Genomic DNA, 23,772 nt, shown 5'->3' with positions numbered 1-23,772 from the left:
GAATCCTGGGGTGTGGGATGGTTCTGAGCTCCTTTTCAGAGCCCACCTGGTGACAGAGCTTGGGGTTGAGATTTGAGTCCTGGTGTGCTGGAGCTTCCCAAGCGCGTTGTGGGGTCACAGCTGGTGACAGAGCTCCCGGCCACCCGTTCAGGGTTGGGATCGGGATTGAATCCCGGTGTGTGGGATCTTCCTGAGCTCCCTGCCGGAGCCCACCCGGTGCCAGAACTCCTGGGCTGTGTTCGGGGTGCTGCAGCTGCCCGGGCCCGCTGCCGGGGCTCCCTCGCCCTTTTATGAGCGCTGTCCCGGCGGGGCCGGCGCCGGGAGCCTGATTGGCTCCGCATCACCGCCCGCTCCGGGGCCGCTTCCTCCTCCCGCGGCCAGGTAGAGCCTTCCCGCGGCCAGGTACAGCCTTCCCGGCCTCCCACCCGCGCAGCTCGCTCCGCCTCGCCTCAGGGGGTTCTTTCCTTTCCCCTCCCTTGTTTCTCCCCCTTTTTTCCCCCTTTCCCCGTTGCCCGGGCCTGGTTCCCTGTCCCGTGCGGGGCGCGGGGGGATGAGCAGCGGGCTGGTGGACGCAGCGGTGTTGGCACCGCTCAAACCCGTCAGCATGTCCGGGGAGCCCAGCGAGGACACCCCGGTCTTCGAGGACATCAAAGGCCCCTCACGGCCCCTGGAGACCCCTCCCGAGCTGGCGCAGGTAAGCGCTGGGAGGGAAGGGGCCGCTCCCGCCCGCTCAGGTGCCGCCGGCTTTGGGCTCAATTCTGCTTTGTTTCTCCCGTCGTGGCTGCGACACCTCCGTGCCTCTGTGGGCTCCCGCTTCCCCCTGCGCTGGCTTTTCTCCTGGGCGTGATGCGTTTCGTTCGGGAATTTTGGTTTGGGTTCTTTGCCTTCAAATCTCCCCGGCAAAGTCCGTGTGGGCTTTGCTCCCGCTCCAGGGTTCAGTCCCTGTGCCCTGGGCTTGGCAGGCCAGGGGTGTCCAGGGGCTCTCCCACTGGGAAAGGTTTTGGGATCGGGATTGCTGTGCCTGCGTGTGCCGGATGGGACACGGGACCTTATTTTCGATTTTATTTGATTCTCTGTACTTTTCCACCTCCGCCGTGGGGAAGGAATGCTCCTCGAGATTCCCTGGCAGCATTCCCCACAGATCAAGGCCGGGATGAGGCTTTGGGGTGCTCCTGCAGGCCCACCCCTGTCCTGGGCCCTGCTGCCCACCCCGTGTGGGGGACCAGGCTCCGTGTGCCACCCCCAGAGCTCCGGCCGCCCTTCCTGCTGCAGGGCGGGTGAGGCCCCACCCTGAAGCCGAGGTTTCCCCTTTTCCCGCTCCGTGGGGCGCGGGGTGCCCGGGGTAATGATTAACCCCAACCCCACGGCCCCAGCGCCATTTTGAGCGGGGCGGGGGCGCTCCGGGCCCGGCTCCGGGGCCACGCAGGGACCCCCAACCCGCTGCTGCTCCTGCAGAGACCCCCGGGAGGCCACCCCAGCCTGGGTGGCACCAGGCAGGCTCGGGGCCATGTCCCCAGTGCCCCTGCTCTGCTCCCCACGTCACCGGTGTGCCCAGGGCCATTTTGGGGCTGTGTCCCGCACAGGGAGGTGAAGGCCGTGGCTCCATCCCTGGATTTCCTGGAGCTCCGGGATCCACAGGGGCTGTCAGTGGTGCTTGTGGCTGTGGGCTCAAACAGGGAGCCATTCCTCCCTGCCCTGTCGGGTTTGGGGATCATCTGGATCAGAGCCGGGTGGTGGCTCTTGGAAAGCTGGGATTGTCCCCCGGGCCTGTCCTGGGGGGAAAAGCTGACAGCTCCCTCCAAACCCCCCAAAATGGTTTTAGAGAGGGTGAGCTTGGCTTCTTGCCTTTTTCTGTCTGGGTGGGATGAGGCAGTGTGACTATGGCTGGCCATGAGCCACCTCTTGTCCCCCTCATGGGGCCACCCATGGCTGGGCACACCTTCACTCTACGCTATCCCTGCTGTGCTTCCAGTGGAAAGGTGAAATTTCTCCTCCCAGTTTGGTCCCACTTTGCTCTGGGGCGATGGCAGCTGAGGGGTGGCCTTGGAGGTGTCGCCCTTTGCCACTGACCCTCCTGGGTAGTGGGATCCTGGCACAGCAGCTGTGGGGCTGAGCAGGTCCCATGGATGCCATGGATCCCCCAAGCCACGCAGGGAGCAGGGCTGTGCTGGGACACCCCGAGAGCCCCAGGCTGGAGATTTCATGGCCTGGTCCCTTTCTCCCAGAGGCTGTGGTGCTGTGGGAGCCCTGCCTGGAGGCAGGAGGAGCTGGAAGCCGCAGGGCTGGGGAGCCTTTGCTCCAGAGGGTTTTTATCAGCTTGACAAGGCAGGTGCCAAAGGCTGTGACCTGTCAGGCTCCAGCTCGGGGCAGTTCCCGTGCTCTGGCTGCCTGAGCTTGGGAGGAGGCAGCAGCAAATCATCCCTGTGATTTCAAAGTCCCATTGCCATATATCCCCCTCAAATTGCTTTTCAGGTGGGGGCTCTTTGCTGTCAAAAATTTTATTTGATTTGGCTCAGGTGGAAACAGATACTTTGTGGAATTTCCAATCAAATTTTCCCTTTCCTTGGCTTTTCCGACCAAAAAAAACAAAAAAAAAAAAAAAAAACAACCCCAAAAAAAAAAAAAACCCCCAAAACAACAACAAAACCAAAAACAAATAAAAAAACCCATAAAACCACCACAGAAAAGAGGAGGGGGAAAAGGGCTTGTGAGAGGAAAGGACTGTTCATTCCTTCATTCCTGATTTAAGTCAGATCGGCCAGAAAAAGCATTTTCCTTTTTAAATCTCCAGTGGCTGATGCTGGAGGGAATAATTTTTATTATTATTATTATTAATAATCAAAAGTAAGGATGACAACAACAACAACAACAACAAACATCTCCAGCATCTGGATCTGGGGGGTGCTTGGACACATGAGATGGGATGAGGAAAGTGCTGTTCCCAGAGCTTTTCCTGGCACTTCCCCTCCTCAGTGCTGGGATGGCACTGCCAGACCCTTTCCAGCAGCGTGGATCAACTGTGGAACAGGGTGCCAGTGCTGTGCTGCTCCTCTGCCTTCATCTTGGCAGGGATTTTGCTCCTGGATCACAGGAGAAGCTGGATCCAGCATTTTTAGGAATGCTCCAGCTTTCAGGAGCTGTTTCAATCCTGCCCTGTCCCTGTGTCCCTGTCCCTTGTCATGAGTGTGACTGTGGTGGCTTGAGGGTGGCTGTCCCTTGGAGCAGGGATGGCTTTTCCTGCTTCTTGGTGCTCCTACCTGGGAACCAGGGTGATGGGTCCTGGTCAGGGCCAGGAGAGTCCTGCCTCCCATAAATAAAGCTGCTTTACTTTTTAGGAGAGATGTTGGAGTGCCCAGCAGATGATTCATTGCTTTGGAATCTCAGGAGCTGCAGGCAGGGAATAAATTTGGCTTTTCTGCAGGGAAAGGGGAGATGGCTGCTTTGGAATTTTGCTGTGGACCTGGAATGAGATGCCTGGGGAGAATTCCCTCCCTTGGGGATCCTCTTGGCTTTGGAGAAGGGTTCAGAAAGGCCATGCAAAATCCATTTCCAAAGGGTGCTGGCTCCAGGGAGTGCAGGAATGGAGTGGGAGAGATGGGAAGTTAAATCTTGCCAAGGAGGAATGGGAACACCTGATCCCTCTGGCTGGTGGAGCCTTGCATGAGGGATCTCCAGAGGGAGGGATCCTTGCCTCTGTTTTGCTTTGGGATCAGCTGATCCCAATATTTTTGGGACCAGCCTCTGGATTTACAAGTCTGCTGGGCTTTGTGCCTGGCAGGTGTCTGCAGGGCCACGGGGAGCTGGGACAGATTCCCAGAAATGATCCATTTATCCCTTTGATTTTGCTGGAAGACCCTCAGGAGAATCCCCAGCCCAGGGGTGTGCCAGGGGTTGGTCCCATGGCAGAGCAGCTCTGCAGGAAGCTCTGGGTAAAACCAGTGAGCCCAAACCTGGCACATGCTGGGGTTTCATCCACAATATTTGTTATTTGGGTTTTCTGGAGGCCCCAAACCCCTCTGAGCCCCCTGGGTGGGGACAGGAGGGAGAGAGGGGCAGGATGGAAGGAACAGGATGGAAAGAGGGGGAGGATGGATGGAACAGGATGGAAAGAGGGGCAGGGGGAGCACCAGGATGGAGGGAGCAGGATGGAAGGATGGAGGGAGAAGCAGGATAGGAGGGGCAGGATGGAAGGAGCAGCAGGATGGAAGGAACAGGATGGAAGGAGCAGAAGGATGGAATGGGCAAGATGGAAGGAGCAGCAGGAGGGAATGAAGGGAAGGATGGAAGGAGCGGCAGGATGGAAGGAACAGGATGGAAGGAACAGGATGGAAGGAGCAGCAGGATGGAAGGGGCAGGATGGAAGGAGCAGCAGGATGGAAGGAGCGGCAGGATGGAAGGAGCAGCTCCACGGAGCAGCTCAGCCGAGCTCTGAGCCGCGGAGCTGCGGCTCTGTCCCGATGGGACAAAGGCTGATTGTTCTGCTCGGGAAGGGGACGAGGATTCCAGGTTCGTCCTGCGACCTGCCATCCGCTCGGATTAGCTGGGAAAGCGCCTGGTGGTTGGTGTTTTGTCCTTTTTGGAAAGCTGGGAAAGGAGGGAGCGAGCGGGGCGCTCCGGATTTCCCTCCAGCTCCTCCTGAGCGCTGTGCGAGAGGCAAATCCCGTCAGCTGAACCCGCTGCCCGGCTTTGGGGAATGCATTTCTGGCCCGTGCATCACCGCCCGGGAGTTTTCCCCCTCTCAAACCTGTTCGGTCACCTCCCGGCGCTGTTTTGTTCTCCCTCCCTGCTCCAGTGAGTTCTTTTATCCAACCCATCCACTGCAAATAATCGCACTTACGAGCGTCTTGTGAGCTCGATTACAGTGTTTGCTTTGCTCGTGCTCCATTGGCGAATTCCCGCAGTCACAGGGCCCGGCCGGGCTCCGGGGATTGGAGAGCTCGTGTTTACAATTCAGATGTTCTCAGAACTTGAGCTAGCATGAAAACCCTCCAAAAAAACCCCCATGGGCTGTTTACCACATCAAAGAGCTGCAGCCCCGTTCAAGCTCGGCTTGAAACTCAAACAAAGAATCTTTCATTGAGTTCAGAAATGCTGCGAGAATTCTTGGAAAATTATTGTTTTCTCAGCGTGATGGGGAGGGACGTTAAGTTCCCACCCAGAGCAGGATTTGTGAGTATTAAAATGCATTTCAGGACCTCGCTCCTGGTAGGATTTTCAGTGCAAGCAGGAGAAGGGAACAGTAAGGAATTCATTGCAGTGTAGCTGCTCTGAAAACACAGGTTTATCCCAAAAAGCAGGGTTTTATCCATCCCTTATCAGATCCCTCACACCTGAGGTGATTTATCTCACGGATCTGAACCCATCGTGGAGAGGCCAGGGGATGTGGATGCTCTCCAGCCCATCCAACCATGGGGGTTTTTTTGTTGTGTATTTATTTACCCCAAATATTTTGATGTTGTCTCTACAAAATCATAATTTTGCTGCTCCTCAGGGACATTTCAGGGAGCTAAACCCAGGAATGGCTGGATATATTAAAATTCCTCACAATGAGCAGGTTTGATGTTCTCTAAGTTGTGGAAAAGCCCCAAATTTGTTGGGAAAATCAGGGCATCTCCCCAGGTGCTCATCCAAAACACTTCTGAATGCTTTGTTCTGGGCAGCTTCCAATATTTGGGGTTTTTGTGGTTCTGTGGTGTGGGAGGAGCTCAACTCCATTAATTTGGGGTTTGCCATCCCCTCAGCCCTTGTGTTTCCCAGGGCTGGCAGTGCCCAGGCTCCCAAATGCTCCCCTGGAGCTTCTCCAGGGCTCAGAGCTTCCCCTGGGAGCTGTTATTGGCCTGTGCCACAATCAGCTTCCCTTAATTAACAGCAACTGGGGATTCCTTTATACAGAGAAAGTGTGGAAAGGGAGGGTTTGGGTGGAGTGCCCTGGATCTGGAGGAAACTCCAGATTTCTGCTGCCAGCACCACACCAGAAGCACAGAGGGCCCTGCTCATGGCAGGAGGTGATGGTTGAGGTCCCTTCCAACCAAAACCATTCCATGATTCCATGAAACACTCAGCACAGGGCACGTGGCAGGAGTGGATCTACTCCAGTGTCCCCTCAGTCCCTGTTCTGGCAGATCTTGGCTTGGAGGAAGGGTTGGCCCAACCCAAGGCAGCCTCGGGCTCTGTTTTGTTTTCCCAACTGCTCTGGGAGGAAGTTGGGGCTGCAGGGATGGGGGGATTTGCTGTCTGCACATGAAACCTGACCTTGCCCAGGGTCTCCCCCGTGGTTTGCCTGGGAAAAACAGGATTTGTGGCCTCTGTGATGGGATCTGGGTGCCAGGAGGGCTCCACAAGCCCCAGCAAGCAGCCAGTGACTCATTCCATTGTCAGCCCCTGGGAGCTGCCACAGGGGCTGGGGAGGCAGGGTCAGTCCCACCAGCTGGGGGTGATCCCTGGAGCCCCAAACCTCTCCCACAGCACCTTCAGGACCTGGGGCAGGGATGGGAACTGGGGGCACTGGAAGGTGAAAGACAATCCCAGTGTCCTGTGGGCAGGGACAGGTGGATAAATCTGCCCAGGTAATCCTGGGGATTGTGGCATCCAGGAGTCAGGGAGAGGCAGATCTGGGATGGACCCGAGTCCAGAAGGAGCAGCAGAGCTGCAGGGGCCCCTGCTCCTGAATAATTCCAAATCCAGAGCTGATTTGTGTAGCCCAGGGTTCCTTGAGTGTTTTGGCTGAGGCTGGAGCAGCTCCAAGCCTCTTGATCTTCCAGGATTGAAATGACATTAAATAATTTCATTTTTCCCAAAAACCCCTCCAAGGGGCTGTAGCAGCTCCCACCAGGGATCAGCCCAGAGTGACCTCCAGGAGCTTTGATGGAAAACCTCAATGCATTCAGGGGCTTCACCTCAGCCTTTGCTGAGCAGGAGCAGCTCAGAAATCATGGAATGGGAACATCCTGAAAGCTGTGGAGGTCCAGCTCCCTTAAACCCTCATGTCCTCCCTTCCCACCCTTTGAGAGTTGTCCTCACACCAAGTGGAGCAATGGGAGAGGCCATCCCTGAATCCCACCTCCCTTCCAGCTCTGCCCAGGGCTGAGGTGGCTCTCAGTGGTCCTGCAGAAGTGGCATCTACCCCAAAAATGTGGATCCACCCCAAAGTCATCATGGGACCCCCATGGAACCCCCTCCACCCTCACATCTGGAGATGCTCCTGTGTCATTCCCTCCCGCTCTGTGTCTCCAAGGGTTTGTTATTCTTCACTCCATTTATGGCTCTGTTTTTGGGAAGGTTTCTGCTTTCTGCTGGAGCCTGGCTGTTCCCAGCTGCTCCTCCTGCAGCCCCTTGACCTTGGAGTTGGATGAGGCTGTTTTCCCTGGCTGCCTTGGCCTTTGGGATTGTGGCATGATCCCGGTGATAAATTCCTGAGCTGGATTGCCTTTGAGGGAGCCTTTATCAGCTGCTGGAGGGAAGGAACTGCAAACACAGCCAGCAGCTCTGGGAGTGGGGCTGCCTGCATGGAGATTCCCAGCTTCCCTGGCTCCTGGGAACTCATCATCTGCTCAGGGAGTTCCAACACAAGGGCAGGAAAGAGCACTGGGATAACTCTGCCCATCTCCTGAGCCAGCCATGGGCACAAACCTGGAGAGTGAATGAAATTCCATGAATGGTTTGGGAGCAGCACCTCATCAGGAGTGCTCTGAACACCCAGCTTGGGGCAGGATGGGGTCTGACATCTTTGTCTGGCAGGGAGCTGGGGCAGGAAGAGGGGAAATGTCTGGGATGGGTGATGTCAACCTTGGGCTTGGTCACCTTGGAGGTGTTTTCCAACCCAAATAATCCAGGAATGCCTCGAGGGCAACCCCTCACCCTGGAGTGCTCAGAGCCCATCCAGGGCCTCCCTGGGCCCAGCACATTCCCATGGGAGCTCAGATTCCATCTGGGACAGGCTTTGTTGTTTACAGCAGCCAAACGTTGGGCACTTGAAAGGAAGAGTTTGGGGCTTTCTTTGCTAATCCCGTTTTACAGAGAGTTCCAGGAGACGTGAGGAACAAACAGAAAATAACGTCGATGCAGGTCGGTATCAAACCCAAATGATCAGAGGATCAAATATTTACCCAGGTCAATATTTAACCAGGAGACAATAAATGCTGATATTGAACCAAATCTGGATATAAATACAGGCTATTTATAAAGTGAGCCTGCAAAGGGGCACTGCCAGGGCCGTGCCAGGGGGTTGATTGATGATTATCCTGCCCATTGTTTGCTGATTCCCTTGGAGGCTGCAGTTTCGTGCAGGTGCACGGAGAGAAGGAGCCGGGGCTGGGCTGTGGCACCACGGCCGTTGTGCCACACCTGTGCCCAGGTCCCTCATGCTGGGACAGCCCCTCTTCCTGCTGGAGCCACCTCCTGCTGCTCCCCCATTCCTGGAACCCCCAGGTCAGGGAATCAGCCAGTCAGGGACTGGTTTGTGCTGGGGGACATTGGAGATCACCCAGCCTGACACCTTCCACTGCCCCAGGCTGCCCCAAATCCCAGTGTCCAGCCTGGCCTTGGGCACTGCCAGTGCTGGGCTGGTGCCAGGAGCCTCTGGGGCTGGATCCTGCAATGGTTTGTGTGGGAAGGGAAGGAAGGCTCATCCCGTCCCACCCCTGTCATGGCAGGGACACCTTCCCCTACTCCAGGCTGCTCCAAATCCCAGTGTCCAGCCTGGCCTTGGGCACTGCCAGGGATCCAGGGTGGGCACCTCTGCCAGGGCCTGCCCACCCTGCCAGGGAAGTTTTTTCCCCAATACCTAATGTAAACCTACTCCCTTTCAGTTTAAAGCCAAGTTTGGGTAGGAAGGGATTTGATGATTCCTTGGGCAGGGACACCTCCCACCACCCCAAGGTGCTCCAGCCAACCTTGGACATTTCCAGGGATCCAGGGTGGACACCTGTGCCAGGGCCTGCCCACCCTCACAGGGAACAATTCCCAATTCCCAATCTCCCATCCAGCCCTGCCCTCTGGCACTGGGAGCCATTCCCTGTGTCCTGTCCCTCCATCCTTGTCCCCAGTCCCTCTGCAGCTCTCCTGGAGCCCCTTCAGGCCCTGGCAGGGCTCTGAGCCCTCCCTGGAGCTGCTCCTGTCCAGGTGAGCACCCCCAGCTCTCCCAGCCTGGCTCCAGAGGGGCTCCAGCCCTGTAGCAGCTCCATGTCCTCCTCTGGATTTCCTCCAGCAGTTCCACATCTCTGTGATGCTGGGCCTCAGTGCTGGGTGCTGTTGCCTGCCCAGCATGGACACAGGTGACATTTACCTTGCCCCTGTCCCCAGAGCTCTTTGCAGCCCCCGTGCTGGGGGCTGGCTGTGAGCAGGATCCATCTGAGAGGGAATCTCCCACCTGGCAGAAGGGCTGGGAGCTGTGCCCAGGCAGGAGTGGGCACAGGGCTGTGAAACACCCCCATGTCCCCCCCTGTGCCACCCTCAGAGCTCTGGTGCCTGTTTAGCAAACACCAGTTCCCCCCCTGGTCCCCTGGCGCTGCCGGGAGGTGACAACACCTGATGTTCCTCCCGGGGCCGTTTGTCATTTATCACCTGCAGATTAGGAGGTGTTTGATCAGGGGACAGCCAGTCCCACCCCAGCCCCAGCCCAGCTCTCCGTGCTCGTGGTTAATCCGGGTTTATCTGGGGCCTGCCAAGAAATGTTTGCGTTGGACTCTGCTTGAATCGATCTCTGTGCTGATAACAGCTCCCCCAGGCTGGGACACCTGATCCAGGGATAAATCCCAGGCTCCTGCAGGATTTATGGGAACTGCCAGGGCTGGAGGGGCTCATGTCCACCCCTGTGAACCACTGGAAAATCCTGCTCCTGGAGAGGTGGGATGGCATTGCTCTCTTCACTGAGCCACTGGTGTTACTGGGGCTGGGGGATTCACACCCTGCAGCTCTCCCAGGGGCTGCTCCTGAGGTTATTCCATCCTCCAGGGAATTTTGGTCTCCAGGTTTGGGTGTGCTGAGTGTAACACTGCTGGTCCAGGGGCACACACTGGTGCCCTGTGGCCTTTCTGGAGTGGACAAAATGCTGCTTTGTGCCTTCTCCTCATTGTTAATTTGGTTTTCTTTCTCTGCCAAGTTGAGGAGATGATTCTCCATGGTCAAACTTGGGTGACTTTGGGGGGAAAATCCCCCTGGAATTCAGTGCTTTGGCTGTGAGAAGAGTTTCTTGTTGGCTTTGCCTTCCTGAACAGCTGCAAATCAAAGAGGATGGGTTTAGGTGGGGTTTTGGGAAGGAATTCCTGGCTGGGAGGGTGGGCAGGCCCTGGATCCCTGGCAGTGCCCAAGGCCAGGCTGGACAGGGCTGGGAGCAGCCTGGGACAGTGGAATGGGATGAGCCTTGAGGTCCCTTCCAGCTCAAACCATTGTGGGGCTCTGATGGATCCCAGTCCCCCTGGCCTCCCAGAAGGTTTGTTGGTGTTTCCCCTTTCCCTGAGCTGCTGATCCCTGACTCGTGGTGCTGCTGGAGCTGTGGCCATGCAGTCAGGGCTGGCTGGTGCCTCCTGCCCCATCCTGGTCCCCAGGGATGGCCTGGCCATGACTGTGAGGGACACTGGGCCTGTGACCCCACTGAGAGCCTGCTGGCTCTTCATCTGCAGGGCTCTGAGGCCTTTCCCCATGAGCCCACATCACTGTTGGGATGAGCTGAGCACCCTGTGTGTGGCATAAATTCAATCCTGCCCAAAAAGAGCCAGGAAATGGCTCCTTCCTGCAGGGGGGTTGGGCTGAGCATCCCAGGTCACTGCTGTCCATGGGAGGGGACAGGCACAGGAGGTGGGGGCTCCAGCTCTGAGATCTGGAACTCTCCTGGCAGTGAGCAGGAGAATGGTGTGGGATGAGAAGGAGCCCACAGGAGCCTGGAAAATGCTGGTTTGGGATTTGGAGGAATCCCAGATCTCTCCCCCTCTTCTTGGTGCTGGAGGGCTGTGGCCTGTTTGGGACACTGACCTTGGAGAAAGGATCTGGGTCTGAGGGATCTGGGAGAGGCAGAGGCTGGAGAAGGGAGAGGTACAGGACATTTGTGAGCTCACTGTCATCTGTGTGGGGGTGATAAAGGGATCTAAGGTGCTGTGCCTCAGTCTCCTTGGAGAGCTCAGTACTTCCCATTTGTCTCTTCCCAAAGAGGCTTTCCTGTTCCTCTTGGACAGGCTTCAACCATGGTGGGCAAACATCAACACATGGTGGGCAACCACCAGCTGCTTCCATGGTGTGGGATGTGGGGTGGGAGGAGACACCATTGGCATGGAGGACACCTGGAGACCTGGGGGGCTCTGGGAGGATCTGGGTGCTGCCCTCCTTGGCCAGGGGAATTTGGGGGGACTTTGGGGTGGCCAAGGCAAGGAGGACACCCCACTAACCCAGCCCTGCCTCCCACAGCTGCACCCCATGAGGATGGACCAGCGGATGCCACCGCTCATCCTGGAGGTGAGCAGCACCTTCCCTCATCCCTTCCCCTGCATCCTCCTGCTCCTGCTGGGAAGAGGGAGCTCAGGAGTCCCCAAGAGACTGAGCTGGGACATTCCCCACTCCCCGTTCCCACTCCCTCCTTCCATCCCCACTTCCAGCTGGGACACATCCCTCCCTCTCTGCCAGTCCCCTGTGTGTGTGTCACTGTCACCTCCACAGCCTGTGGGACACAGGAGTGACAGCCAGGAGCATCTGAGTGCTTGAGTGGCACTTGGTCGCCTCAGTTGTGCTGGTCTGAGCTGAGGACTTTGTAGGAGCACGGAATTGTTTTATTTGGAGAGCCCTCTCAGACCATCAGCTCCAACCATTCCCCAGCCCTGCCAAGGCCACCACTGACCCATGTCCCCAAGTGTCACATCCGCATGGCTGTTAAATCCCTCCAGCAATGGGGACTCCTGCCAGGGCTGGACAGCCCTTTTGGGGGAAGATTTTCCCAATATCCACCCTGCCCTCCCCTGGCCCAGCCTGGGGCCGTTCCCTCTGCTCCTGTCCCTGTTCCTGGAGCACAGCCCGACCCTCCAGGCTGTCCCCTCTTGTCAGGGGCTGTGCAGAGCCACAAGGGCCCCCTGAGCCTCCTTTGCTCCAGGCTGAGCCCCTGCCCAGCTCCTCTCTGAGCCCTCCATGGAAATTCGGGCCCTTGATGCCTTGTGGAGGCTGACCTAGAACAGAGACTAGATGGAGTTAAAGAATAAAGCAGGGATTTATTGAAAGGATTTGCTCAATGGATGCACCTTGGGCAGCACAAGAGCCCAGCCAGGGCTGCACCCAAGATGAGCCAAAATGGTCACAAAAATCCCTGACTGCTCATGGGGTCTCTCACTTTGATCAGTTCTGCTCCATTTGCACATTGAGGTTGATTGTCCCATTCCAGCCTTAGCCCATGCAGTCCCACCCTGCTTGTTTTTCTCTCTCAGCCCACGCTGTTTGTGCTCTTGGGCTGAGATTTGGATCATTTGTCCTTGGTCCCAGCTGGAGCAGGAATTGTTTTGTCTCCCTGCTCTGTGCACAGAGCTCACCATCCCCTCATATGAAGCCCAGACCCACACACTAAAGCAGCACAGAATGGGAAAAATAGAAAAGCTCAAACCTGAGGCATCACCCTCCATGGAAATTCGGGTCCTCCATGGAATCCTTTCATTTGGAAAGACCTTTTGAGCTCCACACTTTTCCCCATTTCTCTCCTGCCTGGTCCCCTGGGCAAAAGGACCTTCCCTTGGGAACTGGAGGTGAGAAAGTGAAATGCCAGAGATAAGGGAAGTGTGAAGGAAATGGCAGCCAGCACTCAGCCTGCCCTGCTCCTGCCAAGTGGGGCCGTTCATGGCTCAGGAATGTGTGGTATCCTGAGCTGCCCGGGGTGAGCTGATTCCCAAGGGAACCTGGCCCGTGCCAGCCCGGGTGCCAGGAGTGCCCAGGGCTGGGCTCCAGGGCTGGGCCGTGGTTCTCCCGTGGGAGGAACCCGCCCAGCCCCAGCAGGGAGGGGTTGGAGCTCTCCATGGGGATGGAGTGGAGCTGCAGCTCTCCCAGTCCCTTCCCTTCCCTTCCCTTCCCTTCCCTTCCCTTCCCTTCCTTCCTTCCCTTCCCTTCCTTCCCTTCCCTTCCCTTCCCTTCCCTTCCCTTCCCTTCCCTTCCCTTCCTTCCTTCCCTTCCCTTCCTTCCTTCCCTTCCCTTCCCTTCCCCTTCCCTTCCCTTCCCTTCCCTTCCCTTCCCTTCCCTTCCTTCCCTTCCCTTCCCTTCCCTTCCCTTCCCTTCCCTTCCCTTCCCTTCCCTTCCCTTCCCTTCCCTTCCCTTCCCTTCCCTTCCTTCCCTTCCCTTCCCTCCTCCCTTCCCTTCCATCCCATCCCATCCCATCCCATCCCATCCCATCCCATCCCATCCCATCCCATCCCTTGGGGTAAAGAGAGAGGGCAGGCACCAGGGTCAGGGCCCAGGGAATGGCTAGAGCTGTGCCAGGTGGATATCAGGGAAAGGTTCCTTATCCAGAGGGTGCTGGACACTGACCAGGCTCCCCAGGGAATGGAGCTCCAGGAATGTTTGGTCAATCAGGGTGAGGTTGTTGGGGTGCCCTGTGCAGGACCAGGGGCTGGACTGGACAATCCTTGTGGATCCCTTCAATCCTTGGGATATCCCATGAGTCCACAAGCAGCTTTAGGGTTCCTTCTCCAGAGGGGCTTTGGAGCTTCCTTTAACCAGGACAGGCACTTGCAGCACCTCCATGTTTGATGAGGACAGCCATGTCATGGTTGATGCCCTTAGAGGTGTTTTCCACACGTGACAATTCCCTGGTTCTGCAGGATTGCCAGCAGGCTGTGTACACACAGCACCCTGCCCTGCCCTGCCCGGCCTCCCCGAGTGCCCAGGGTGCATTGGTGGCTGTCCCTGCCTGGGTGACAGCCAGCTCAGCCATGTGCTGCCAGCAGGGCTCCCAGAGGTGCAAAGGCTCTGAGTGAGCTCTTTCCCTGGAAAGGGCCAGGAAATCTCTTGGCTCCCACCCAGCTTTGTTAAGAGCCCTGAGGTGGCAGCAGGGCTGACTTTGGCCCATGGCACCGTGGTGACACAGTTCAGGGCTGGAAGTGGCTCAGGGCGTGGGCTGAGCTCTGCTCCCGCTCCTGGAGTGCACTCTGGGCTCTGCCAGGGAAACCTGGTCCTTTTCCAGCTGCTCTCCATGGGAATGAAGGCTGTGACACTTGGGAACCACGCAGTGAAGGGCTGGAGCTCTGCACGAGAGCCTTAGTGCTGGGATCTGCAGCCACAGCGGGCAGAACCTGAGTCACACCAGAGGATGGATTTCCTCGAGGATTGCTCCATTAGGGTGCTGGATTGTTGGGCCTGCATCCAGTGGGATGCCCCAGCAGGCAGGAACCAGGAGGGGAAGGAGCCCAGAGGTTCTGGTAGCTTGGAGGAGCCAGGCTTGTAAAAACAGCTCTGTAAAACCAGAACTAACACAAAGGTTAGGCCAGGGCTGAGTCACTGCCCAGGTGAGGCAGGAAGGCAGGAACTGTTCCCATTTCAGCTCAGAACACCCTGAATTAGTGGCAACATCACTTAGATTTCTAGCCCTGAATTATTCCCAATTAATTAAAGGTATTGCCCTAGAATTCCCCAGTTTGTTAAAGAGACTGCCCCAAAATAAAACACTCCTCAGGCTGCTGAGTTCAAAGGAGACCAGAGCCAGCAGGTCCAGGCTGGGCTGCAGATCCAACATGCCTGAGGTGTGATCCTGGCTGGATTCATCCCATTCCTAGTGTTCGCTTGCGTGGCCAAAGCTTTGTACCCAAATCTTGCTTCCCTTTATCAGGTTTGATTTCTGTCCTACCTGCATCCTCTCGTGGCTGCCTGGTGTTATCAGGGAGATAGGGAGGGGGGAAGTGGGGCAGAGGACGCTGATTCAGCCCTGGGGAGTCTGGCTGAGTCAGACCCGGAGCTAAATCACCTCAGCTCGGGTTCCTGGGCTGCTCCCTCCATTTCCTGCTGGCTCAAACCCCCTCGGGACGTTTCCTCCTCCCCACTGGCAGTCAGGGTCAGCGTTCCCACCTTTCCCAGCCCCGTGTTGGTGTTTTTGCCGCAGGCACGCTCGGAGATGGACAAGTACCTGTCCAGCGAGGTGCCGCCCATGCCCATGCTCCCGGACAAGAAGTACCGCCGGGAGAGCGCCTCGGTGGTGGACGAGTTCTTCTCCACAGAGAAACCCAGCTCAGCTCCCTACAGCGTGAACATCAACGTCATCCTGCCCGACACCACCCACCTGCGCACGGGGCTCTACCGGCCCCCCAAGCCCGTGGCCCCCTTCCCGCAGATCAAATCTGAGCCCGGCACCGCCTTCTCCCAGCCCTGCTCGTCCTCCTCCGGCCCCACGCAGACCCTGCCCGACTTCACCAGCGTGTTCAGCATGCCCCAGTCGGTGGCGGTCAACAACATCTTCATCAAGCAGGAGATGCCTGCTGAGATCCCGCTGTCGGCCCACCCGCAGCAACCCCAGCTCTTCCAGCTGCCCCTGGGCGCCGCCAGCGCCGACATTCCCACCCTGGCCTCCTCCTCCAGCAGCACCACGGCCATCAGCTGCCTCAGCGGGGTCACCATGTCCACGGGCTCGGTGGCCAGCGTGGCGCACAGGCCCGTGCAGCCAGCGGGGCCCCTCAAGCAGTACCCGCACGTGGCCCAGGGACAGGGCGGCTTTGGGAACATCTCCGGGCAGTTCTACCCCGCCCCGGGGGTGACTCTGCCCCCCTCGCCCCCCAACTCACAGCCTGGCAGCCCCGAGAACCAGCCCGAGCTCATCAACACCATCTCTCCGCCGCCCTCCTACGAGGCCACCTTCGGACTGAAGCTGGTGCAGTCGGCCCCGATGCCCCCAGGGCCCAACGGCGTCGGGGGCCTCTCCCAGGGCCACGTGGTGATGCAGCCCCCCAAGTACAACCGGCGCAACAACCCCGAGCTGGAGAAGAGGAGGATCCACCACTGTGACTACCCAGGTGTGCTCACGGCGCCTCTGGGGGCTCTGGGCACCCCGAGGGTGGGTGGGAGCCTCCAGGGAGGATAATCTGAGATCCTTTTGGGGTGAAGCTGGGGATGGAGCCCCAGGGAAGTGGGAGGGAGTAGAAGGGGTTGATCCCAGCAGCACGGTGTGGTTCCTGTTGTGTCCACTTCCCTCTCCCTTTACACTCTGGCAAAAGTGACTCAGCAAAGCTCCTAAGGCAGGGATGCTCCTGGGAATCTGGATTTGGGAATCTGCTCCTGGGAATCTGCACTTGGGAATCTGCTCCTGGGAATCTGGATTTGGGAATCTGCTCGTGGGAATCTGCTCCTGAGCTGTTGCTTCGCTCTGGTCCTTCGCAACCCCGAGCAGCCACTGAAGCTACTGTGCCATTCCCATTCCCCCTTCCTTTCCCTCTCTCTCACAGTGGGTGGAAAACCAGCAAGGAATTCCCACCAGGAGCCCTGCTGGACTCTCTCTGAGAGTTCTGATCTTCCAAAGAGGCAATGAACTGAACATCCCTGTGCCATCCTCCCATGGCTCCACGTGCTGCAGCAGGAGCTGTGCAGGGGCATTCGTGGAGTGCTTTGGTTGGAAGGGATGTTTAAAGGGATGTCATCCCACCATGGACAGGGACACCTTCATGCCCCAGCTTTCTCCAAGCCCTCCAGCTGGGGATCAGCCCAGAGCAGCTGTGGCTTCCCCTGGATCCCTGGAAGTGTCCCAGGCCAGGCTGGACAGGGCTTGGAGCAGCCTGGGACAGTGGGAGGTGTCCCTGCCATGGCAGGGGTTGAACTTGGGTGAGCTTTCCTTCCAACCCAAGCCAGTCTGGGATTCCATGGCACACACCAGGGAAGCAAACCCCATTGAGAGCCACTCCCGGGGCCAGGACACACCTCCCATTTCCTGGGCTGATCCCCAGGGCTGAGCAGCTGTGGATTAGCAAACAGCTTTCCCGTGGGGGGGTGTGAATGAGGAAAGTCACTTCCTAACTGCCTCAGGGAGATTTACTGACCCTTTCCCTGGCATGGGAGTGGCTGAGGCAGCCCAGAGGCTCTGCCTGCTCCAGATCCCATCTCCAGCCACGGTGCCAGGAGCCGCATAAGAACAGGAGAGGTTGAGAGAGATCTTTCTGTGCTTACACCTTCCCACTCTCTGGCACCCTGTGGATCAGGGACTTTCTGAGCCACAAGCTGCCAGTGGTTGATGGTTTGTGCTGAATTTTTTATCTTCTGCTGGTATCAGACACACTCCTCGTGTCTGACTGCTCAGAGGCTCATCCTGCAGGATTTGCACCAAGGCAAAGTTGCTTTTAGTAGGATTTTGGTCTGTGGTGCCAGAAAAAAAAAAATACCCCAATCTATGCTGAATAAATCCTGGGTCTGTACATGCAGAGATGGAGCAGAGATCCATGTGATCCCTCCCTCAAAGGTTCAGATGGAGGTGACTCCAGTCAGGAATAATGGTGAGGGATTCTCACCAGCCTGGTCTCTGGGAGGAATGAGGGGGGCTTGGAGACCTCACACCTGGAACCAGATGGATGTGGGAGAGCTGTTGGTAAAGCCCCATCCAGAACCTCCCAGGGCCTGAAGGGGCTCCAGGAGAGCTGCAGAGGGACTGGGGACAAGGATGGAGGGACAGGACACAGGGAATGGCTCCCACTGCCAGAGGGCAGGGCTGGATGGGAGATTGGGAATTGGGAATTGTTCCCTGGCAGGGTGGGCAGGCCCTGGCACAGGCGCCCACCCTGGATCCCTGGCAGTGCCCAAGGCCAGGCTGGACACTGGGACACCATGGGACAGTGGGAGGTGTCCCAGCCATGGAAGGGGAAAAGCTTTGAGCTCCCTTGCAACCCAAACCATTCCTTCATTCCCTGATCTCTCTCCCAAATGTGAGGAGCTGCCAAAGCTTCAGAGCCCCAGAAACAAAACTGAACAGGGCCACCACCACCCCGTGTCCCTCCTGCCAAGGAGGAGAAAAGCAGCTCCTGGCCCACCTGAGCAGGACAGGACCAAGGGCTGATCCTGAGCAGGAGGCTCCTGTGGGCTGCGTGGAAACACTGGGATGAAAACTATCCCTGTGCTGCTTGTGCAGGTCATAAAAATGCAAATTCATATTTGAATGTCCTCTTCAAAACACAAAGCAGCAGGGCCAGAAAAGGCAGCAGAAGCTTCCTTAAGCTTTGTCCAACTTAAACTTCAGGGGAGTTAAACTGACTCATTTTGAGATACCTGCTGTTGGAACTGTTCCCCAGTCGTGGTGTTTCTGTTAAACACTGTCTTGATGAAACCTGTTCATGCTGGTCTTGTGAAAACACTTTCCCCTGGCTCTGCTCTGGGACCTGGAAGCCAAGTTGTGCCTGTCCCTGGCTGTTTCCTGCTTCCTGGAACATTGGTACCATGTCTGCTGGGCCAGGACTGTTACAAAACCCAGCCTTGCACAGTCCTGTCAGCCATGAGTGGGGCCCAGAGAGACAGGGCAGCACAGAGCCAGGAATGTGGGGGAATCAGGGCTTTTCATCCTGGTGCTGGAAGGGGGGTTGGAACCTCTGTGCTTGGCTGTGCCCCTCTAATTCCCAGCACAATTCCCTTGGGAGAAGGTGTTAAAGTCTCTCTGCCTAAGAGCAAACGCTCCTTAGTTAGTGCTGAGCCCAAGCCAGGCTTGTTTGCATGGCCCAGCTCTGTCCCTCCCCTCAAATATCAGAGTTTGTTTGAGCAAGGGCCCCTTTCTCACAGGGAAATTGTGCTTTTTTCTGTCCTTGCAGGTTGCTCAAAGGTTTACACCAAGAGCTCCCACCTGAAGGCACATCAGAGGACTCACACAGGTAAGGGCAGCTCCAGGAAATGCTGCCAGCCTCAGGTACCAAAGCCCCCCAAAAGGGCAAGGTTAGGTGGGATATTGGGAAGGAATTCCTGGCTGGGAGGATGGGCAGGCCCTGGCACAGGTGCCCAGAGCAGCTGTGGCTGCCCCTGGATCCCTGGCAGTGCCCAAGGCTGGACACTGGGGCTTGGAGCAGCCTGGGATGGTGGAAGTTACCATGGTGCAAGATGTGCTCTAAGGTCCCTCCCAACCTGATCTGTTCTTTGATTCTTTATTTTTTTGTCACACTGAGCTCTTCCCTTGAGATGTCCCAAATCCTTCCTGGGGCTGATGCTGCTGATCCTGCAGGAAGGCTGCATAGGGCCTGTGCTGCACCCTTAGGATCTCTGAGGAGACCAGGGCATCTCTTCTGTCAGACCCCCACCCAGGGCTCCCAGGGAGAGGGAGGAGCCCCTCGTGTCTCCCTGAGTTCCACTGCCTCTGAACCAGCCAGGAAGGGCTCCCAGTGCACAGGGGATGGGCTGAGGGTGCCCCAGGGAGCCCAGCTGGGAGCAGCTCCCAGCACAGCTCCCTGGGCTGATCCCAGCTCCGTGACACTCTGCATTCAAGCCCTGGCGCCCTCATTAAGGCATTTATTATACCTGAAACATTATCAGATCCCCAGGTACTCCAGGAACCATCAGTGCCCTCATAAATCTCTTTTATAGGAGGGCTGATCTTTACTGAGAGCAATTAAGCCAGGCCCAGAGTTCACTTCTGGTTTTTATGAACAACGACCAAAGCCTGTTCTGTGGCTGGGAATTGCTCCTTGCTCTTGGCTCTGTTCCTTCCCCCCCTTATCAGTCCTTCAAACAAAGAATTTCATCTTGTGCCTGAGCCACGGTGGTTCTTTGGCAGGGGCTGGGCACAAGGGGCTGGAAAACAGCACGGAAAGGCTGGAAAAAAAGGAACAGGAAGGATGTTGTCCCAGAGATGGGTGCTGATAGGAGTTTATCACAGTCTGGAATCAGGCCTTTAAAATTGAATTAAATATCTTTTGTCCCTTCTCTTGAGAGCTCTGTGCCCAGGACAGGAACCATGAGTTGGGTGCCTCCTTACCTATCACATACAAAGATGTACCCAGGAAAACCTGGGTGGGCTTGAAATCCAGGAAAACTCAGTGGTTTTCCAGGTTTCCCAGTAATCAGGCAGGAAATCCAGGTGGCTTTGCCTCCTTTCCTTCCCCTGCTGTTAGAAGGAAGGGTGGAGAGGTGAGGGAGGGTGTGAGCTGAGGAGTCAGGACCACTGGTGGTGGTGTGGGATGAGCAAAAAGCAGAGAATCCAATCCAGAACACCCTACAGTCCTGGCCCAGCATCTCTGCATCCAATGTTTTTAAGCCTCGTGTTTTGCTTTGGAAGCCCTATCCTTGCTGAGGTCCTCACCAGAGCTGCAAGAGCAACGCTCACCCCAAATCCTGCCCCAGCTCCACCACCCAAAGGGTTAAAAATGTCCCTTCTCCCATTCCCGGCCTGACAAGCTGGTCTGGGAGCTCTTTCCTTGTGGTTTCCGTTGCCATGGCCCGGCTGTTTTCCTCTGCTGGAGCCACCATTCATTTCCTGGGTGCCATTGTGAGGTTAAACATCAACCCCCGGGGCGGGAATGCCACCCCGGATCCTTTGTTTGAGCCCGCCCTGCCGTGCTGTCCCGGGAGAGGCAGCCAGCTCCCGGGACAATGGGGAACCTTGGGATTCTGTCCTGGACATCCACCTGGCATTGTTTGAAAGCAAAGGGCTTGACCCAGCCAGGTGACCTGCAGGGGACAAGGACTGGGCTGCAAGGGACAAATCCTGCCTTGGGGCAAATCCTTCTTTTGGGAAAATCCTTCCATTTTGGGGCAAATCCTGCTTTTGGGAAAATCCAGCTTTTGGAAGAATTCTGCCTTTGGGAAAATCCTGCCATTTTGGGGCAAATCCTGCTTTTGGGAAAATCCAGCTTTTGGAAGAATCCTGCCTTTGGGAAAATCCTGCTTTTGGGAAAATCCTACTTTGGGGCAAATCCTGCTTTTGGGAAAATTCTACCTCGGGGAAAATCCTGCTTTTGGGAAAATCCTACTTTGGGGCAAATCCTGCTTTTGGGAAAATCCTACCTTGGGGCAAATCCTGCCTTCAGGATAACCCTGCCTTTGGGAAAATTCTGCTATTTTGGGGCAAATCCTGCCTTTGGGAAAATCATACCTTTGTCTTGGCATGTCCCAAGTCCCATAAAACCCCCACCAACTCCTTGTAAATCCTCTGCAAGTGCTGTTTTTACCTGAGCCATAAAAATCCCTCTCCCTTTCCCATGGAGCAGCATCCAGAGGTTTTTGGAGGAGCAGGATGTGCTCGTGCTGCTCTGCCTCCTCTAGGCCCATGTATCCATGGTTTTGTGTTTTATCCACTGTGGGCAGGGCACTGGAGACCTTGCTGTGGCTGATTTCCCTTCCCTGGCCAAACGTGGCATTCCCATCCCTGTAATTGTTCAAGGCCATGTTGGATAGGGCTTGGATCTAGTGGAAGGTGGAATGTGGTCTAGTAGAACCTGGTCTGGGGAAGATGGGCTTTCAGGTTCCTTCCAAAACAAAGCAATCCAGGATTCCCTGGCTCTGTGGAGCAGCCTGTGGGAGGAAGAGCTCCCTGGGAGCATGGAGAGGAAGGAATCCCTAGAAGTCACTGTAGGAATCCCTGGAAGTTGGCGGAACCTGGTCTGGGCAGGGTGGAACACGAAGGCCTTTATGATCCTTCCCAAGCTTTGCTGTTCCAGGATTCCCTGGTTCCATGCAGCAGCCTGTGGGAGGAAGGGCTCCCTGGAAGGCTGGGGAGGCAGGAATCCCTGGAAGCACGGCAGGGCAGGGCACACATGCCCGTGCACGCGTGCTGCGTGCGGACGTGCGCTCCCGCCGCCGCTGCGCCCGGCACTTGGCCCCGGCAAGGGTAAATATTTGAGGTCGGGAATGTCAGCACATTCCCTGAACTCTGCCTGCCTGTTGAGGCTGTTAAGAGCAGCGCTAATATTTGAGAGCACCACGCCCTGCGTGGGGACAGGGCTGCAGCCAGGCCTCAGCCCCGTGGCCCGGCTGGAAGCGGCCGCGGCTCTTCCAGCGCAGTTCCCAGCTGGCTGGGAAGGTTCGTGCCTGAGTGGATTTCGGTTGGGAAAGGGTGTGTTTGGGAGGGAGGGGGAGAGGGCACGGGGATGACATCACCTGAATGTGCTGAGGGAAACACAATGGGTTGTGTACAGAGCTGCTGGCAGGGGAACTCGGAGGTGTGGAGCATTAGGTCATGGAATCCTGGAATGGTTTGGCTTTGGGAGGGGTCTTGAAAGACTGTCTGATCCTTTAGGGCTGTCTTCCACTAGACCAGGTTGCTCCAACCCCCATCCAACCTGGCCTTGAGCACCTCCAGGGATTGTGCACCCACCAACATTAGATGGCAGTTTCAAAAAATTTAGATTTTTCAGATTGAAATTTAGATTTACAGCCCTGTCTTCCTCCTGGTACCTCCCACCACTCACAGCTTCCTTAGGAATTTATGGCTTTTTATTTAAAAAAAAAAGCCAACCTAATTCACAAGTTATTTTTCGCCAGAAATGCTCCAAAATCCAGCAGGGACTTGAAGAGCACCAGAAGGCAAAGTGGGAGGGGATGAAGAGGGGCAGGGCCTGGCTGGTGGCACTGGGCTGAGTGCAGCCCTGGCAGTGCCAAGGAAATTGGGTGTCCCCTCAGGGGCTTGGGGGTGTTTTTGGGAGGGTGGGCAGGGGGTGCAGAGGGACAAGCCCTGTGTGGGGCAGCTCAGCCCGCGCTCCCTCAGCGGGGCTGTGCACGCTGGGCAGCCCTGGCAGTGCCACTGCAGGGGATCTCCAGAGGCCAGGGGGGCGTTTGGGGGGCTGGGCACACGTGTGACCTGTGGCTGTCCCCGGGCAGGTGAGAAGCCCTACAAGTGCACGTGGGAGGGCTGTGACTGGCGCTTCGCCCGCTCCGACGAGCTCACCCGGCACTACCGCAAGCACACGGGCGCCAAGCCCTTCAAGTGCATGGCGTGCGGCCGCTGCTTCTCCCGCTCCGACCACCTGGCCCTGCACATGAAGAGGCACCAGAATTAGGAGCTGCCTCCCTTCCCACTTCTCCGAGAGCAGCTCCAACTCTTCCCTTCTCCCAGGGAAGGATCTGTACATAGGAATGGCCCCGCGCCGCCGTGGCCCAGGCGGCAGCAGAGCCCGGCCAGCCTGGCCCCGACGTGTCTGGTTTTACCAGAGACTGGAGCCCCCAGCCCACCTCAAATCAGCCCTGACTGCAGACTGAGCTCCTGACGAGGGGCGCTGGAGCATGGATGCCCAAGGGCTTTCTTCTGGCAGTCCTGCTATTTCTTCATCACTCAGGAGCAACTTCTTGTCTCAAGACCCTTTGGGATGGGTTTTGCCCCTTTGGTGAGGCCCAGGAGGATGTGACAGCTTGGCTGTGACAGCTCTCACTTGAACTTTCTAGGACAGTTCCATGGCATAGCCATGGATGTGACACTGTGTGACCATGGACGTGGCACCTTGTCCCATGGTGTGACCATGGGTGTGGCACTGGTGCCATGGTGTGGTCATGGATGTGGCATGTGTCCCATGGCATAGCTGTGGATGTGATGCTGTCCCCATGGTGTGACCATGGATATGGCACTGTCCCCCATGGTGTGACCATGGATGTGGCACTGATTCTGGGGTGTGACCATGGATGTGACACTGGTGCCATGGTGTGACCATGGATGTGACACTGTCCCCCATGGTGTGACCATGATTGCCTGGTGCCATGGTGTGACCATGGATGTGACACTGTCCCCCATGGTGTGACCATGATGTGCACACTGGTGTGACCATGGATGTGACACTGGTGCCATGGTGTGACCATGGATGTGACACTGTCCCCCATGGTGTGACCATGGATGTGACACCAGAGCAGGAGCCGTGCCCAGGACTGTTGGCAGTGACAATCCCA

The 23,772-nt window shown here is 57.0% G+C and overlaps 1 protein-coding gene across 1 annotated transcript; it reads left to right on the top strand.

The window, feature by feature from the left end:
- The first annotated feature begins 509 nt into the window (after window positions 1-509).
- Window positions 510-23,067, top strand: LOC135447853 (Krueppel-like factor 5). The gene is made up of 5 exons (XM_064712990.1): window positions 510-694; window positions 11,398-11,445; window positions 15,053-15,956; window positions 18,723-18,782; window positions 22,717-23,067. Exons 1-5 carry the CDS (start codon window positions 551-553, stop codon window positions 22,893-22,895), a joined length of 1,335 nt encoding a protein of 444 aa, XP_064569060.1. The 5' UTR covers window positions 510-550; the 3' UTR covers window positions 22,896-23,067.
- The last annotated feature ends 705 nt before the right edge of the window (window positions 23,068-23,772 follow it).

This window comes from Zonotrichia leucophrys, chromosome 4A, assembly GCF_028769735.1.
Source record: "Zonotrichia leucophrys gambelii isolate GWCS_2022_RI chromosome 4A, RI_Zleu_2.0, whole genome shotgun sequence".
Taxonomy (NCBI): Eukaryota; Metazoa; Chordata; class Aves; order Passeriformes; family Passerellidae; genus Zonotrichia; species Zonotrichia leucophrys.
This window is presented reverse-complemented; position numbering and strand designations above follow the sequence as displayed.

Bases quoted from the DNA above. Each gene is read 5' to 3' on its own strand.
- LOC135447853 (XM_064712990.1), top strand. From the start codon at position 551: ATGAGCAGCGGGCTGGTGGACGCAGCGGTGTTGGCACCGCTCAAACCC. The intron at 695-11,397 runs GTAAGCGCTGGG...TGCCTCCCACAG, and splicing joins CCCCTCCCGAGCTGGCGCAG to CTGCACCCCATGAGGATGGA. The intron at 11,446-15,052 runs GTGAGCAGCACC...TTTTTGCCGCAG, and splicing joins TGCCACCGCTCATCCTGGAG to GCACGCTCGGAGATGGACAA.